This window comes from Motacilla alba, chromosome 1 (genome assembly GCF_015832195.1).
Source record: "Motacilla alba alba isolate MOTALB_02 chromosome 1, Motacilla_alba_V1.0_pri, whole genome shotgun sequence".
In the NCBI taxonomy this organism is placed as follows: domain Eukaryota; kingdom Metazoa; phylum Chordata; class Aves; order Passeriformes; family Motacillidae; genus Motacilla; species Motacilla alba.
The window spans coordinates 49,161,145-49,177,812 of record NC_052016.1 but is presented as its reverse complement, the minus strand read 5'-3'; the positions used below and the strand labels follow the sequence as shown (position 1 = coordinate 49,177,812).

Sequence of the window (16,668 nt, the reverse complement as noted above, 5' to 3'; positions counted from 1 at the left end):
GGCTCTCCTAAGCTTCCATACACTTTGTTTCAAAGACTAGCAGTAACACTGTGTGGGGATCAGGCACAGCTCTGGTGGAAGTACAGGAGTGCTTAGCCCCCAGACAAACCCTACAATTGTTACTGTGTAGGTATGAACAGAAAATCAGGCATCCAATACAGAGTTATAAATTGAGAGATTTTGTAAATTCTTTTTATTGCTTCTTGCAGCTAATTACAGCCTAAATTTGTTGACTGATTCTGCTTGTTTAACAAAAAAAAAAAAAAAAAAAAGAAAGAAAAAAAAAAGAAAAAAAATGTGGATGTGGCACCTGGGTACTTGGTTTAGTGGCAAACACTGCAGTGTCAGGTTGAACTCAATGATCTTCCAACTGAAATGATTTTGTGATTTTATGATTCTATGAATATTTATCTACTTTTTATCGAAACAGCAGAGGAAGTGAAAAAGAAGAAGTTAAAAACTCACCATTTCTTAGCAATTAACTAACTTCACAAATTGAAGTATCATGCTGGTTAACAAAAGGCCTTTAATCCAGAACTGGCATAACAATTCAGATGGGTTTTTTAAAACTGATTTTACAATAAAGTGCGGAATAAAATAGACTTACTTATCCTAAAAATGCCTACCAGTCAATTGACATTCATTATTTGAGTTTCTACTTTCTTCTTAATTTTGTTGCTAATTTTGTATTGTCAAACATTATACACACTGCATATAAAATACATAAAGCCACAAGATCCTGTAGCAGATAATGTCACTGTCTCCTGTACAATTGCAGTGGATTGCCAGCTGGAGGTACTCTGGTACTGCTGTGAGGCCATTGCATGGCTCACCCAAGGGGAGGACATGCATTGCTGAATACTCCAGTTTAAAACAGACTACAATGAGATATGCATGTATATCTACAGAAATGTGATTATGTATAACATTCAAGAAACATCATTTGATGGCATCATGTGATCTGTTTTCCATTCTATAAACAACTACATACCTTCATCTGGATTTAGAGGTTGGTATTACAGAGTACAAGGTCCTTCACAGAAAATACTGGGTAAATATCCATGTTTTATCTGGACGCTCTGAAACAAGGAGAGCTGAAACAGGTTGTTCTCTTGGTGAAGTAAAAATTTTAAACCCCATTGTTTCTCCCAGTAGATTTGATCTCATTCATCTGTACTTTTTTCTGCAGCTGGATACTTGCATGACAGTTCATTCTTATCATCAAGAAGAATTCCAAGCCAGTGGCTGAGATTTGAATGTATATCTATAGCTGGACACCTGTTTCAATGTGTAAGTATATACTCGTAGTGAAAGAAGGGTTTTAAATGACCAGCAGAGAACTTAAAGTTCCAGAGACTGGACAGCCTGAGCAATATCTAGTGTTTGAATGTTATTCATGAAATAAAAATCTTGTAGATGAATTAGTGGGAGAAAGCTTTGTCACAGACCAGTCAGCCAAGAAAGAATTCTGTCTACTGAAAGCCAGAGAAATGCACTAGTGAGGAAAACAGTTTTTGGTTTTGTTTTTGGGTTTTTTTCGTTTGGTTGGTTTTTTGTTTTTATTTTTGTTTTTAATGTAGGACAGACCATGAAGGACCAGAGAAAAAGCTCAAAAACGCATTATTAAAACACACTTAGATCCAATAAAGGTAACTGTGCAGAAAATAAACATTACAAGTTTTTTAGCCATAAACATCTGCATTTATAAGATAGGAGGCAGAAGAAATGAAACTGAGGTTCCAAGTCACACCTATTACTGAGATTCACAAGAAGAAAGGCACTGATGCACAGTTGTCTTTTCAGAGTCTCACTTCAAAACCAGGCAATCATTTTGAATTTAGGAGCTGGGATGCTTCCTGGGGTGTTTCAGTCTCAAATTCACAGAGCTGCAAAAGTCTAATGAATAAAGAATACTTTCTTTAACATTTTTGGTAACGGCTTATCCAGTAAAGTATATGCAATATGCAAAGCAAATCATCTTGAGTGTGATCACACAGCATGTACAGGACCACCAGGGTATCAGGCTCAGCCAGCATAGCTATAGGAAAGGCAGGTCCTCTTTGACCAACCTGACCTTCTTTTATGACCAGGTGACCCACTCAGTGGATGCAGGAAAGGCTGTGCATATTCTTTGTCTGGACTTCAGTAAAGTCTTTGGCACAGTTCCCCACATCAATCTCCTGGAAAACTGGCTGCCTAAAAAACTGTCTAGTTGGCTGAGCCCAGAAAGTGGTGGTGCCTGGAGTTACATTCAGCTGGCACCCAGTCACAAGTGGTTTTCCCAAGGGCTCAGTGCTGGGGCCAGTTCTTTACCACTGATCCTTATTAGGGGATGAATACACTCTCAGTCACTTTGCAGCTGACATCAAGTTGGGTGGGAGTGTTGATCTGCTGGTGGCTCTGCAGGGCAATCTGGACAGGCTGGATCAATGATGAAAGTTGGTCAAGGCCAACTGTATGAGGTTCCACAAGGCCAAGTGCTGGGTCCTGCACCTAGGTCACTGCAACCCCAGGCAGTGCTGCAGGCTGGGGGCAGTGGCTGGGAAGCTGCCGGGTGGAAAAAGAACCTGGCTGTGCTGGTTGACAGCAGCTGAACATGATCCAGTGTGTGCCCAGGTGGCCAAGAAGGCCAATGGCATCCTGGCCTGGATCAGCCAGGGTGTGGCCAGCAGGAGCAGGGCAGTGACCGTCCCCCTGTACTCAGCACTGCTGAGGCCACACCTGCAATCCTGTGCTCAGTTCTGGGCCCCTCACTGCAAGAAAGGCATTGAGGGGCTGGAGCGTGTCCAGAGAAGGGCAACGGAGCTGGGGAAGGGGCCAGTACATGAATCCTGTGAGGAGCAGCTGAGGGAGCTGGGGTTGTTTAGCCTGGAGAAAAGGAGGCTTAGGGGAGACCTTACTGCTCTCTACAACTGCCTGAAAGGAGGGTGCTGCCACATGGGAGTAGGTCTCTTCTCCCAGGTAACAAGAGAAGAGGAAACAGCCTCCAATTGTGTCAGGGGAGATTTAGACTGGATATTAGGATGATTTTTATCATGGAAAAGGTTGTCAGTCATTGAAACATGCTCCAGGGTGGTGTCCACATCCCTGGAGGTATTTAAAAGACATGCAGATAAGGCACTTAAAGATGTGGGCTAGGGATGCACTGGGCATTGCTGGGTTAATGGTTGGACTTGATGATCTGAGAGAACTTTTTCAACCAAAACAATTGTGTGATTCTATGTTTTTATGTCTATGGTCATAGCTATAATTTTTCTTCAGTGTAAATTTAGAGTATAGAAGAAGACTGATGATACAGTGTTATGAATACTAGCTCCTGCATCATACACTGAACTTTTGAAAGGTAAATTTTATACTTCAGAAATAGAAATATTCATTTCTTTACATTCCAGGTATCATATTTTGTTTCCAGCTGACAAGATCGCCAATACATGAAACAAAATACAAAAAGGTATGTCTTCAGGTCAAAGTAGGAATTCATTGCATTAGCAATTATTTTATGAACTACTATGCATAATTATCACTTTTCTCTCTATGTTGCTAAGAACTACAAATTATTTATGAGTTACATATTCTTCAAATGGACCCTGCTAAATGACTGTTCCTTAAAAGTTCTTGGGACTTCCTGGACTTAGCAAATGTCTTCAAATACCAAAATGGAAATGAAGCCAGAGGATGAGGCAGTCTGATATAAACTGTTAAAGCCTGTTTATAGTAAGACAAAGTTCATGTCTGTTGGGGCTTTTTTTTTACATAAACAGAAAATAGGGCAAGCCAGCTGAACAGATTGATATCAGTATTTTCAAATATACTTTTACACTAAAATAAGCCATAAGGTTAGTTTGTAGAAATTAAAGCTGAGCACATTTAAATTAAATACTTACTAAGGGTTGCTTATCTGCAAAACATGTGAAGCAAATGGGTTTCTGGTAATGGCTTTTTGAATATCTGAAAAAAGCATGAAATTATATAATGAATATTAAATAAACAAAATACTTCAATAAAAATAAGATTCACAGTCAAATATTCAACTAAAAACTTTCTGAAGATTGTGAAAATGTAATTTAGTAACACTGGCTTTATTTCCCCTACCAACAGCTGCTGAAGTATAGGCCATACCTCTATTTTTAAAATTTGCATCTAAATAGTATATGAACAAAAAATTTAGTACCAATAAAAATATCTAAAGCTAGAGAAAAGAATGCCACCTACTCTCCAGCAACCAATATTCCAAATGTAAATTGGCTAGTGATTGACTGCTATTCATTAAAAAGACCAATATAAAGCTACAGGATTTTTCAATTTGGTAACACGTGAAAACAAAGCCAAAAGAAGGGATGCAAAAAGATAACAGTTTAGAAAAGCAATGTACTTGTATGATGTGTAAATACCTGTGACACTTAGTTACTTACAAGTACATACATGATAGTCTACCTGTAAAATTTCCCAGCTTCCTATTACCAATATGAATGCCCAAATAATTAGGCATGCTAATTAAATTTCTGAGATACATGCGTATGTTTATGTATTACAATAACTTTCACAGTTACTTAATTTGCAATCTGTCAATTCCAATGATTCTTTCACTGTTTCTTCCATATTGCTATGTACTTTTCTTACAGTTTTCCTTTTCACATTTTGAAAATTTCAGTGTTCTTGCTCCTAGTTCTTTTGCTGAACTCACCTTTCCCTTCTTTGTAGTTTCTCTGTTACTTACACAGAAATTTAGTTTTATACGCTCATATTTCTCTTTTCATATCTACTTTCTTAACCTGAGCACATCATACTGAAACAGTTTTCTGGTAAAAAATGGATTTTTTAATGTCAATTTGCCGGGAAGCAATAACCACAGGTTATGATAAAATGAAATTCTGAACAACTGTTCGACAGAGCAAGAACTGTAAGCTACAGCTGCCCAAAGTTTCTAAACAATTGCAAAGATCTTTTATTCTGTTGTTGCAGTCTATAGGAAACTGAAGCCTTTTTCCTCAAAGTCAGACTATTCACCATGTAATGTAGAAATACATGGATAGTGTGCAGAAGTTTAATAAGCCCTGGTTTAATTTGATTCCAGTCAATAAGGGGGTAAACTTGGGTAACCTGACCATACATGATGCAGTCCAGAAGGAACAGCAGTGGAATAGTAATGTGAAATCAATGGACTTTAAGCAAACACATTCTAATAAACTCAAATAATTGGCATGTAAAATTTTATATGAAAAAATGCAAGGAAAATGTAAAATTCAGGAGAGCTGGCAATTCCATGCAGAGCACAAATGTCAAGCAGTTATTCCAATCATATAAAAAGCCAATCAGCCAAGCAGAAGAGACTAGGTCATAAGGTTCCTACTGATTTCAAGTACAGGACGGAGCACACAAAATACCAAAACTATGCCAAACTGATGTGAATTTTTAATGGAAGACCTGTATGATCACATCAGTCAAAGCAAATCCTAAAGTCACAAGAGACTCAAGAAGTAAGTTTGTTCTTCAAGTGCAATATCATAGGAGGACTAATGAAAATGTTAGCTGATTAATCACTAGGGAAAAAATTATTAAGAACAAGTACAGACTTTTTCTCCACATTCTTCAGCAAAATGGAAGCTGTGACTGGAGAGTTCATATAAAGAGCACCAGTATAAAGCTAGTAAGAAATATAAGGTAAGAAATCCACCTGGCATAAAGGAAGAACAAGGTAGAGAACACTTAGGTAAGTCTGCCATTTTTTAAATGGTTGCAAAAGTAATATTCATTTATACATTTAGATTTATCTGCAGCAATGTTAGAACTCCTTATTTATTATTTCTAGCCTTTCAGAATTCATGGAGAAGAGGAACATTCTAAAATATTAGGGGTAAGAAAATGAAAAGTCCATTCATTATAAAGGGCTACATTTGCAAAACTATATGACAAAGAGGGCAATAATTTGCAAAAAGAATTGCAAAAAATGAAGATGGATAAGCTTTGGAACAGATTTCCAAGTGAGGCTGATGTACCTGATGCACATTGACAGAACAGTTTTGACAAACATCTCTTACAATCAACAGGTATTTGAAGGTCTCCTCCCATCACATTTAGAGTTATTTTTTACAAAGAAAAAGTCATCATTATTTTAAATTAATTTCATTGACTTAAAGAAGGGTTTCCTGATTTTTGATACACTGTTTGCTACATTTAGTAAATAATAATAATAAAAATAAAAATGACAACAACAGAAAATATTTCTATTACAGGATTCCTGGTTTTAATAAAAAAAATCTATGGCAACAAAACATGAAGTTATTTAATCAATTGATGTAGCGTTATATTTATTAGACCAACTTACTTTGTAGCTTTTGATCCAGACAATCCAGAGACTGGAAAATCTTCTGTTCTTCTATGGAAAGAGTACTCCTGCCTGGACACTGAGCCCTTTTAAGCAGTGAGAGCTGTTTGGTTGGCTTCACAAGGTCCATGGCTGCCAGGATTTCACCGTCTGCAATTGGTGTACTTGCTAGTTTTTCTGCCACTAGAAACTGAGCAGTGCTTTCTGAAACTGAAGAGATTACAGGGGGAACTTCAAATGACAAGGGCTCATTTGAATAAACATTTAAATAAACTGCTCTTTTTCATAACCATAGGTCTGTGAAACACACAAAATTGACTTTAAAAGAAGAAAAAGGTGGGAAAATCAAGAAACATGATATGTTAGAAAATGAAATAATTAAGGACACTAATTCGTCTTACAAATAGCACCAGAGTAGGCACTACTGAGTTGGGAAATATGTAATGATAGAGAGCAATACCTGTTCACATCATACAGTTATATGTTACACATACAGTTAAAAAACCCCAGGAATTGAATAAAAATGGAATATATGTTGTAATGCATTTATAAAACCATTAATATCATCCTATAGGATGCTATAACTTATCTTTACAGGAAAAAAATTGCTGTATAGAATTACCCTTTCTTACTTAGAATCACTGATGTCAAAAGACACAAGCCGTGTTACATAGTGGGTATATTCTGCCATTCTACTTTATGTATAACAAAGAACTGAAGTGATTGTGTTACTATACCTTCCTCAGATTCAGAGATGTTTTTCATCTTTTGTACTGGATCAAATGCAGATTGAATGGGACTCAGCTGGACAGCACATAATGAATTCTATCAAAAATATTGTAAGAGTATTTTAAGTATAATTTACAGTAACTATACTACCTTCTGAACATGTTTTAGTACTTTGCATTACCAAATGTTTTCAAGTGAAAAAAATATTATGGTGCACAACTATAGAGATGTATTCTAGCTGGTTTTATTCTTTTCATTAGCAGTGACAGCAAGCTGACTATGAGCATCGATTCAAAATCACGTGACGATGAACAAATCTTTGATATTCCTGAAACTCTTTCCATTTTGAACATAAATAACATTTTAAAATTTTTATGGTATTTTATATTAACCTGTGCATGATGAGCAGGCTTCCATATTTTAGAGATGACACTTTGTCTTCTGCATTCTGAAAAACCTCGGTGTTTGTTTTCATAGTTACCAAAAACCTGATTTTGTCTTGTAACAGGAACACCACCTTAAATGACATGCAGACAAAAGTAAACCAAAATGTGTAAACAACATGATAAATATAGCAGTAGCAGAACTACCAATGGGGAGTAAATGTCTCTGTCCACATTTAGATATTTACATCTGATCTCCCTAAATTGTCTTGGATGTGGACATAAGCAGCCTAAGTGAAGCCCCTCGTTGAGTCCCAGAAAATAAAGACAGTCTGTACAGGGGTACAAGGTGTTACCAAGTAAAAAGGAGAATGAAAGATGAGCTGTGATATAAAAAAAAAAAAAATCAAATTAGTAATGTTTTAGAAAATAAACTGCATTTAGAAAATAATCTTAAAGCCTAACTGTCCGGCACAATAAAGCACTGTTGATAAATTGTTCTATCTATATATTAATTGATTCAACTTTCATTAAGATTCCATAGTAGTGTGCAGAAAACATGTAATAGTTCACAAAGTTTATTTGATTCACAAAATCACAGAATGGTAGATGTGGGAAGGGACCTTCTGAGGCCATCTGGTCCAATGCCTGCACTCTAGGAGAGTCAAATAGAGCTCATTGCCCAGGACCATGCCCAGATGGCTTTTGAGTGACTCCAAGGATGGAGACTCAAGACAGTCTCTGGGCAATTTATGCCAGTGCTCAGTCACTCTCGCAATAAAAGAAGAGTTTCCTGATGTTCAGAGGGAAATTCCTGTGTTTCACTTTGTATCCACTGCTCGGTGGGCACCATAAGTCTAATAAGCCTCTCTCTAAAAGTCCTCTTTGCACCTTCCTCCCAGGTATTTACAGACGTTGGTAAGACTCCCCATGACTCAGCCTTCTCTTCTCCAGGCTGAACACTCCAAGCTCTCTCAGCCTTTCCTCATAGGACAGGTGCTCCTGTTCCTTTACCATCTTTGTGGCTCTTCACTAGACTCTCTCCAGCATGTCCATGTCTCTCTTGTACTGAGGAGCCCAGAACTGAACACAGCATTCCAGGTGTGGCCTCACAGGTGTTCTGAGGTTTAAAAGTCATGGATTTAAACCTTATTTCTATCGCTTGGCATTTTGTAGTTAATCTTATTAATTCATACATGTTTGTGCTAATTTTTAAAAGGCAGTACTGCTGTGCAGCATATTCTCTCAGCCAGAGAGGTCTAATCTAGATACTGTACCTCAAATTTATCTCAGTTTTGTCTGGTGTAGCAATACATTTTCAAAATGGAAACTTCAAGTTTCAAAATTAAAATTATGTTCTTAATTAAACTTTCATGCATACAAACTGGAGATGCAAATTAGTATTTTCATGTGCAGCTCAGTAATCTACATACTAAGGAAATACTATAGTCTTATTTGTAAACACACTTACAAGATTTGTAAATGGAGTTACTTGATTTAAACTTGGGAACACAAATTACCTATTTATTTACACAATAAATACTTACATGTGCAGTTTAATGAGCAGTTCATAATTTGACCAAGAGTTGCATTACTGATTCTAACACAATTTTATTTATTTTCTGGTTATTGCAGTGACATTAAAGCATAATTCTTATCACTCATAGAAAAAGAAAAGAACTGATCCTAGAAACATATTTGAAAGTAGTCATCTGGCTGCTGTCATCAATAGTAACATGGGACACATTAGCTTTGAAACATTGCCATTTTGTTATATGCAAATTATCGTAACACAATACATGGTGCTGAATAACATCTAAAAAAGAAAAGGAAATGTGATAATGTTATATTAAATATGAGAAAAAAATTTTAAAAAAAGAAAAAGAAAAAAGAACCCCCTTGTTATATTAGTAATCACATAATGTTTTTCTGAAAAAAATAGAATTCAAAGTTGCTCTATATCTATGCCTCAATACTTAATTTATTTGCAAGACTAGATCAATGCCAAGGAGAACATTCCTTTGAGATATATAAGACAAAATAATAATAATCAATAGTATCTTTAGGGAATGAGATTTTGAGCAGTCTACTGCTATTTAACTTTAAGCATGTTACTCAGCCCCATGTCACAGGCTAAAGGTTAAACATTTTTTAAGCCTTTACTGACTGAAAAAGAAAGGTGTTAAAGATTCTAATATCCAGCCAGAATAATATGCTATAATATGTGTCAGGCAGAAGATATACAGCTTGAAGCTTGGAAGCCAAACTAAATTAAGATCCTCATGGACAACAATTGTATTCATCTGGTTCTTACTTTCTGTACATTCAGTAAAGAATTGCAACAGATCACATTTTCTACAGTGTCTTCACAGACCTCATGGAACTCTGCAGATATTTTACTAGGCAGCAGTGCAGTATTCAGTCTCACTGCAAGCACTTTAGGACAAGACTATAGTGTCTACGTGCATTTGCAGGCAATTCAACAAATAACAGCAAGTCAGTAAGAGTTATCTAGAGTATTTAAAGCAAAGAAGACTTTCAAAATACAAAATATAAGCAGATACTGAGAGAGGGCAACCCACATAAATTTTAAAAGGTGGTTACTCAGTCTTTCTCTAAAAGAGCTGGAGGTATGTGACACGGGGGATGTAGCATTTAAAGCTGCAGTGAAGACTCTGTTAGTAGTGCACAACTTGGACCCAGGACATTTCCTGATTCATTGACCTGATGCACAGATAAGGACATTAAGAAACAAAAATCTCTGCTGGAGGCAAGGCGTGGTAAAGCAAGTATTCATTAATTTCCAATGTAAAATCAAATAGGTTAAGTCACACAGATCTTAAACTCATCTGTTTGACTTTGAACTGGAACAGACAAGCACATAGTACTTTCTGTTCCCACCCCTGCTTTAGGCCAAGAATATTCACCTGCTTGCATCTGCTCTTACACAACAGAGCTGTTCTGAATCACTCCATTAAAACTGTAAAAACTGTTAAAACTGTATTACTGTAGATAAAACTAAAAATGTGGGAGGTTTAAAGTTAAGGATAGTCATCATTTTGTTAGAAAGTATCTTTGAATTCCATGGCCAGTCCTTGAGGTGATCCCAGGATGTGAAGCAGTTTGGAGTACTGCTTGTACCTGAAGCAGGGACTACAGCTCTCAGGAGCTCCAGCTGCAGCCCTCAGAAGGAAGCAAATCAGCATACTACATAGAAATTACAAGCACAAGGATGTCTTCAGTGCCCAAGGCACAGAATATAGCTGGGCTGCACAGGCAAATCAAAAAGCCTTCAAATGAAATGTCAATTGAAATGTAAACTCCAGGAGATTAAGGTTTATTCTCCCAAAAATTTCTCACCCATCTTTCCTGTATCTTATCAACCAATTTGTGCCTCATATTGTTCCCAAGGTTAATTTTTAATAAAATGCAGGATTGTTCCTCAAGTTTCTTAAAATTCTTTATAAATCAGATATACCTTGCAGAGAGCAATGTTTGTCTGGCAGAAGCTCTTTAATTTTAACTAATCTTTAATTTTTGCTCAGCTTTAATAGTATTATTGGGATTAAGTCTCAGTAACTGTAGGCATTTAGAGTGTCAGCATTTTAAAAACACAGTAGAACTAAACTTCTTTCACTCTCATGTGGCAGTGACTGTTGGACAAGAAGCTATCACTCTTAGTTACCTTGTAAAACTCACTTGTATAAACTTAGTCACTTCCTCCTATATCATTATTCAAGACCACCTGTCACACCTGCTCATTAGTCATGAATATAATCTCAGGGAAAATACTTCCTTTTCATTTAATATTGCAGAGAGCTATTAGAAATGAGGATTGACGTTTGAGAGGCCTCTGGGCATCACTAGAATAGATATGAGAATGACAAATGGTGAAAGCTTGTTAAAACTGGCTGTGTTAAAACTGGCTGTGAATGGATGAACAGGTTGGATGTTTTAACTGAAAACACATCTGTGATGTATTTGAAGAAGACTTTTGTCTGAACATTCCCCCACCCCAGACCCAGAAACATGACTCTTACCAGTAGCAGCATCTTTTTGAGCTTGGGTAGAATGTGCTCTGTGAGAGAAGGTGCTTGTTTTTCCAGCTGCTGGGATATGATGGAGATGTAATCTGTTTTCTGTGTTAAAAGGTCTTCTCTCAGAGCAAGTTACTGAATGATCTTGACAGGCGCTTGCCTTAACATTATTTACAGAACAAGTATTTTTTGCCCAAGGTTTGTATTTGGCTGTGCTGCAGTCAGGTGTAGAGATGGCAGTAGCCACACCAGCACAACCAGCAATATTCTCACTGTTTTCTGCACTGTTCCTATTTAAAACCTGACTGGCTGGCACAACATGCCTGTCATTGAAATCACTGCTACTAGCACTGGTAGCTTGCAGGCTGGCAGGTGGCAGTGACTGACACCCAGGGCTGGCTGTGTTCTCAACACTTCTGTTTCCTGGCAGAGGTGTGGAAGGTGGGTGAGGTACGAGGTATTTCCCTGGAGCTTTTTGAGTTTTGTTGGCTGCAGTGGCTGACTGCAGTTGCATCATAGTGCCTCTTCTCTTCTTGGGCATAAAACGTGACTGGACTCTTACAGATGTTGCTCTTCTGGTTATTTTTGCCTTATTTTTGAGTTGATCACCTTCTTTAATTTTAGCATTATTGCTACATACTGAGGGTTTACTTGCTTCATCTTTTGATACCATCCAAGCTTTCTTAGCAGAAAAGGATCCTGTAGATGTAAATATATTCTGAGATGGGTATTCTTTATTTGATTTTTCAGTATTAATGTTTGGTTTTGACATATATGAATTTTTCTGATGATTTTTTATGAACATGGGGTTTGAAGACTGAGCAACAATACTTAAATTATTCTTAGGAGCGTTATTTGCAGTTTGAACACATTGCAGTTTTGAAGAACATATTTCACTGATGCTTTTTTCACAGCATTTTTCATTATTTTCTATTATTATCTGGTCAATTTCATCACACCATTTTAGCTTCCTATTGCATTTTTCATTTCCTGCACTCTTCTTTTTTATTTTTGCCAGTTCTAAACTGTCTCTGATAGATGACATGAGTTGAGTTCCAAAACTGATCGCATGGTCTGTAACCACAGCTTTAGAATTACTAGGTTCATAATTAGAACCCTTCTTTAGGATACTTCTGAATAACTTCACTCTTTTTCTTTCAAGAATATTATTTTTCAGGATTTTGTCCTGTGCAGGAGTGTCAGAATTGAACTCTGTATCAGGTAACAGTGACATATATTCAATTATATTTCCCTTTCCTTCTTTATTATTCTGTTGCTTAACTTCCAAAAGAACTGAAGCATTTGGTAGGTCCTGAAATAAAGATGTTTCTGAAATACTATCATTCATACATTTAATATTTTCTTCTTTTGTTTCAGTCATTTTTCCTAAGGTATTTTTTAAAAAGCCTGTACTGACGTTGTTTTCCTTTGGTAATACATCAGCTGTGCTGGGAATGCCAGTGGAACATCCCTGATTAGGCAATAAGATTTCAGATGTTGCAATAGGTTGACTGGATGCTTGCATAGATTTAGTTCTCTCCTGTGGGGTCATTTTAAAACTCTGATCTTGCATCAGATCCTGAATTCTTTCTCCTGGAATAGAATCAGGGCTGTCCCAAGCTCTGCTAGGATTGCAAACAGGATGACCAGTGGCAAATGTGCTGGCTGTTCCAGAAGATGGCTTGCTTCTGCCTTTTATGTTTTGCAGAAAACGAAATGCATTACTTACAGAGCTCTTTTGCTTACCAGAGGCAGAGAATTCTGCAGGTTGTTTTCCAGATCTGTGAGAAGCAGATGATTCCTCTTCTGAAGTGTTTACATGTTCAGCAGGAGTTAGAACATTATGTTTAGCTAAAAGATCATGAATAGGTATGTTGTGGTAGTGTAGCAAATCTACATTTCTCAGACAATTATTTAGATGCACATTTTTAGAAGTACTTTGATCTGTGTGAAGTATACCATTATTCCTAGTCTGGCATTTTTCTGGATCATACAGGGCACAGTCACACTGTGTGGTAAAAGATGATTCATTTTGTGTTGTGCAATTTCCATTTTGTTCTCCAGCCTCAAGACTGTCAAGGCTCATCAGGCTTTCTGAATCATCTGTTTCTTTGACTTCTTGATGAAAATTCTGAAATACAGGCATAAAACCAAACTCTCAGATTTATCAGAAATGTGGTTTTGCTGAAAATAATTTTTCATTAATGAGAGATTAGATGAAATAAATATTGAGCCTAGTGTTTTTATGACTTGGGGTCATATGTCCATGAGTGTTTCCATCAAGTCAAAATTTACCTGTGTTAAATTGTGAAAGAAAATGACATAGTTTGGGAAGAAATCCAGAGGAGAGAGCAGCATGGTTCAACAAATTTAATCTTAAATTATATATAAATCTGCAATATTAAAAAAGGAACTAAATTTATCTGAACTACAGTACTGTTTCTGAATTTCCCTATGAGACTGGGTGGATTTCATCCTCTAAGGGTAGTTGAGTTATAAATTGAAAGAAAATCCATTGAAATGAAGGTTTGATAGGGGATCTACCCCAAACTGCAACTTTTCCATATTACTAGACTGAGTTTATTTATTTTCATACAAAGTGCCACAAGCGATGAGGAGTTAAGCCTTGTCATGGCAAACACAGAAAAGTCTCTTGGTTTTCATAACCACAGTGATTAACAACTCCCCCCAGTGAAACTCCTTCAAATCTTTCAGAAGGAAGAAAATATCTCCTATTCTATGAGGACAGATCCAGTCCCAGGGCATAAGGGACTCTCATCCACTCCCCCAACCTTTTCATTGAATTTTAATGGAGTCATGAATAACAGCAACTGGCACCATCTGAAACATCAGTGGGACAGCTGTGTGCATGTACTATACAAATGTTTTCTTCATTATTACTCCTCTAACCAAACACTGAGAGGCTGACATATTTGAAAATACATACTTTGTTAAGTACAAGACTTCAAAATACACATGAACATAAAGGAAAACAAGCATGTTGAAAATTTTCAGTCTCATACACTCTTGCCTGGAAGTTCACTTTCACACAGCTCAGTAGCAAAATAAGTTTATATCTTATGTTGGACAAAATTGGTGTGAAAAATTAAGAGAAGCTGAATTAGATATGCACTCTTGTGCAATAAATGGAAAATATTTCAACTAGCAAAATCTGTTAACCTAGGGTGAGTGACTATATATCCCCTAGCAATGACATTGAATTAACATTTTGAAAACTCACCAAACACACACAGAATTCTTTAGTGAATGATAACACATTTTTGTAGTAAACATTTTTTATTCCAATAAAATTGTTATATCTAAATATTGTATATTTTATAGCTGTATAAATATATTAAACTGCAGAAGAAAAAGCTTAATAAGTCCTGAAAGACTTTTTATTATTGAATTAAATCTTATCTTGCACTAAATGTTTAAAGGGTGGTGCAGTCTTTCGTTATAATTATGATCTGAGATAAAGATACTAAATAGAAGATCAAAGAAGGAAGTGTAGGGAAAGATCCCTTTAGGTAACATTTTCAAACTAAACCTATTCAAACCAGTGTCCTTCTAATAAAAAAGAATAAGTGGCACTTTGTTATTTATTAACCTTTATTTTTGCCAAAATTATATTGTTAACCTCTGCTTGAACTTCCCAAACACAGAAAAAGCATATACTCAGAGTTTTTCGTACCAGGACAAATTTAAGAACTAATTTTGAAATTTTCAGAAGGGGAAAAAAACAGTGAAAAGAAATTACAGCTGTCAGGCTTACTTCTTGTCTAATTTGGAAACTGCACCTGTATACCAAAACATGTGTTTTTCAAATGACAGAAGAAAAATTTTGTAAAGATAGATTTTAAAAAAACCTTCTCTTGATAGCAGGTTAACTTAAGTAGATAAATATGGAGGGTGCAAGAAAATTTCCAACTTCCAAAAATTAAAATAAAAAAATCTAAGTAGCTGTGCTCCAGAGGTTGAAAATAGACTTGTTCCTACATTATATAAATAAGTATGCGCCTTATAAAGCAAAGCCCCATGGAAAACAAAATCTCAGTTGAGGTAACATCCAGAAATGTTAGGAACTAAAGAACAAAGAAGGAGTTCTGATTTAAACACACACTCACTCTTATTTAGTTCATGCAAATTTAGTTAATTTACATTTATTTTGTTGCATCATACAATTTCATCCTTTCACACATTAAAGATGCTTAACATTCTCATGAAAATATTTACATATTTCCCATTTTAAAGTACTGTGTAATGCAAATGAATGTCCTATTTCCTTGTAAAAATGTGTAATTAGAAGTACTTCTGCAGAAATAAAAAAGCATTCAACAATTATCCTTTTTTAGTGATCAATAAGTGCAGGGAAATAAACCTAGAAATCCCAATGACTTAATTTTATTTAATCTGTGAGAATTTTATAGGATGATAAGAAAACAAAATGTTCATAGAGTACTGTATTAGTGTTTACTGGATTTACATTTTTCCTGTTATATAAGTACAATTTATTGTATGGCCTATAGCCTGCATTATCTTATGTTATAATGCATGAAATCTAGCACCCACACATATCCACATTCCTAGGAAAGGAATACTTCCAAGGAGTTAAAGAGGTCACTTGCATGTCTTGGGATTTAAAACAGCTGTGTCAAGCAAGTTCATTTTAGTAAAGCACTAAAACAAAGGGAAAACATGAGCCTAAGAGATCTTTCAGAAGGCCAGTGAAAGAACAACATAGCAACAAGTAAGATTTTAACTGAACCTGACAAGTGAATTTTCTGGCAAAGGACTCTGTCAGAATGCTATTACACTAAAGAGCTGCTACATGCATATTTGACATTTTCTGCAAAAGAAGTGCTGACTGTTCATAATTCCAAGACGTGAATAGGAACACTCTTCTGAAGATAAAATCCTGAAAAATTGCTACCTATTCTAAAAACTGAGGCCCCCTCACACCTCTCACACTATTTGCTATTTTTGATAATTTCAACTGGTTTCTTTACAGAAATTGTTTGCTTTTCATACGTGTATATTTATCATGTTACACTTTATATTGACTGTGAAGTAAAAGACACCACTGTACTTATTTAGATGCAAAACTAACTTTCAAAGCCAGTGAGGTACCTAAATAACTCGTTTCAAATTTACCAACTATGGAATGGGAAAGTCCATTCAAAATTAATAGTAT

General features: G+C 36.0%; 1 protein-coding gene across 1 annotated transcript in view; it reads right to left on the bottom strand.

The window, feature by feature from the left end:
- Nucleotides 1-315: 315 nt before the first annotated feature.
- The window catches only part of CEP126 (centrosomal protein 126), a 38,073-nt gene continuing 21,720 nt past the window's right edge, over nt 316-16,668 (bottom strand). The window contains exons 6-11 of the mRNA XM_038143516.1: nt 11,478-13,605; nt 7,447-7,571; nt 7,063-7,150; nt 6,326-6,535; nt 3,885-3,948; nt 316-1,896 (exon numbers count right to left, since the gene is read on the bottom strand). Of these exons, the coding sequence (XP_037999444.1) occupies nt 1,896; nt 3,885-3,948; nt 6,326-6,535; nt 7,063-7,150; nt 7,447-7,571; nt 11,478-13,605 (2,616 nt within the window). The 3' untranslated portion in view covers nt 316-1,895. The remainder of the gene's footprint in view (nt 1,897-3,884; nt 3,949-6,325; nt 6,536-7,062; nt 7,151-7,446; nt 7,572-11,477; nt 13,606-16,668) is intronic.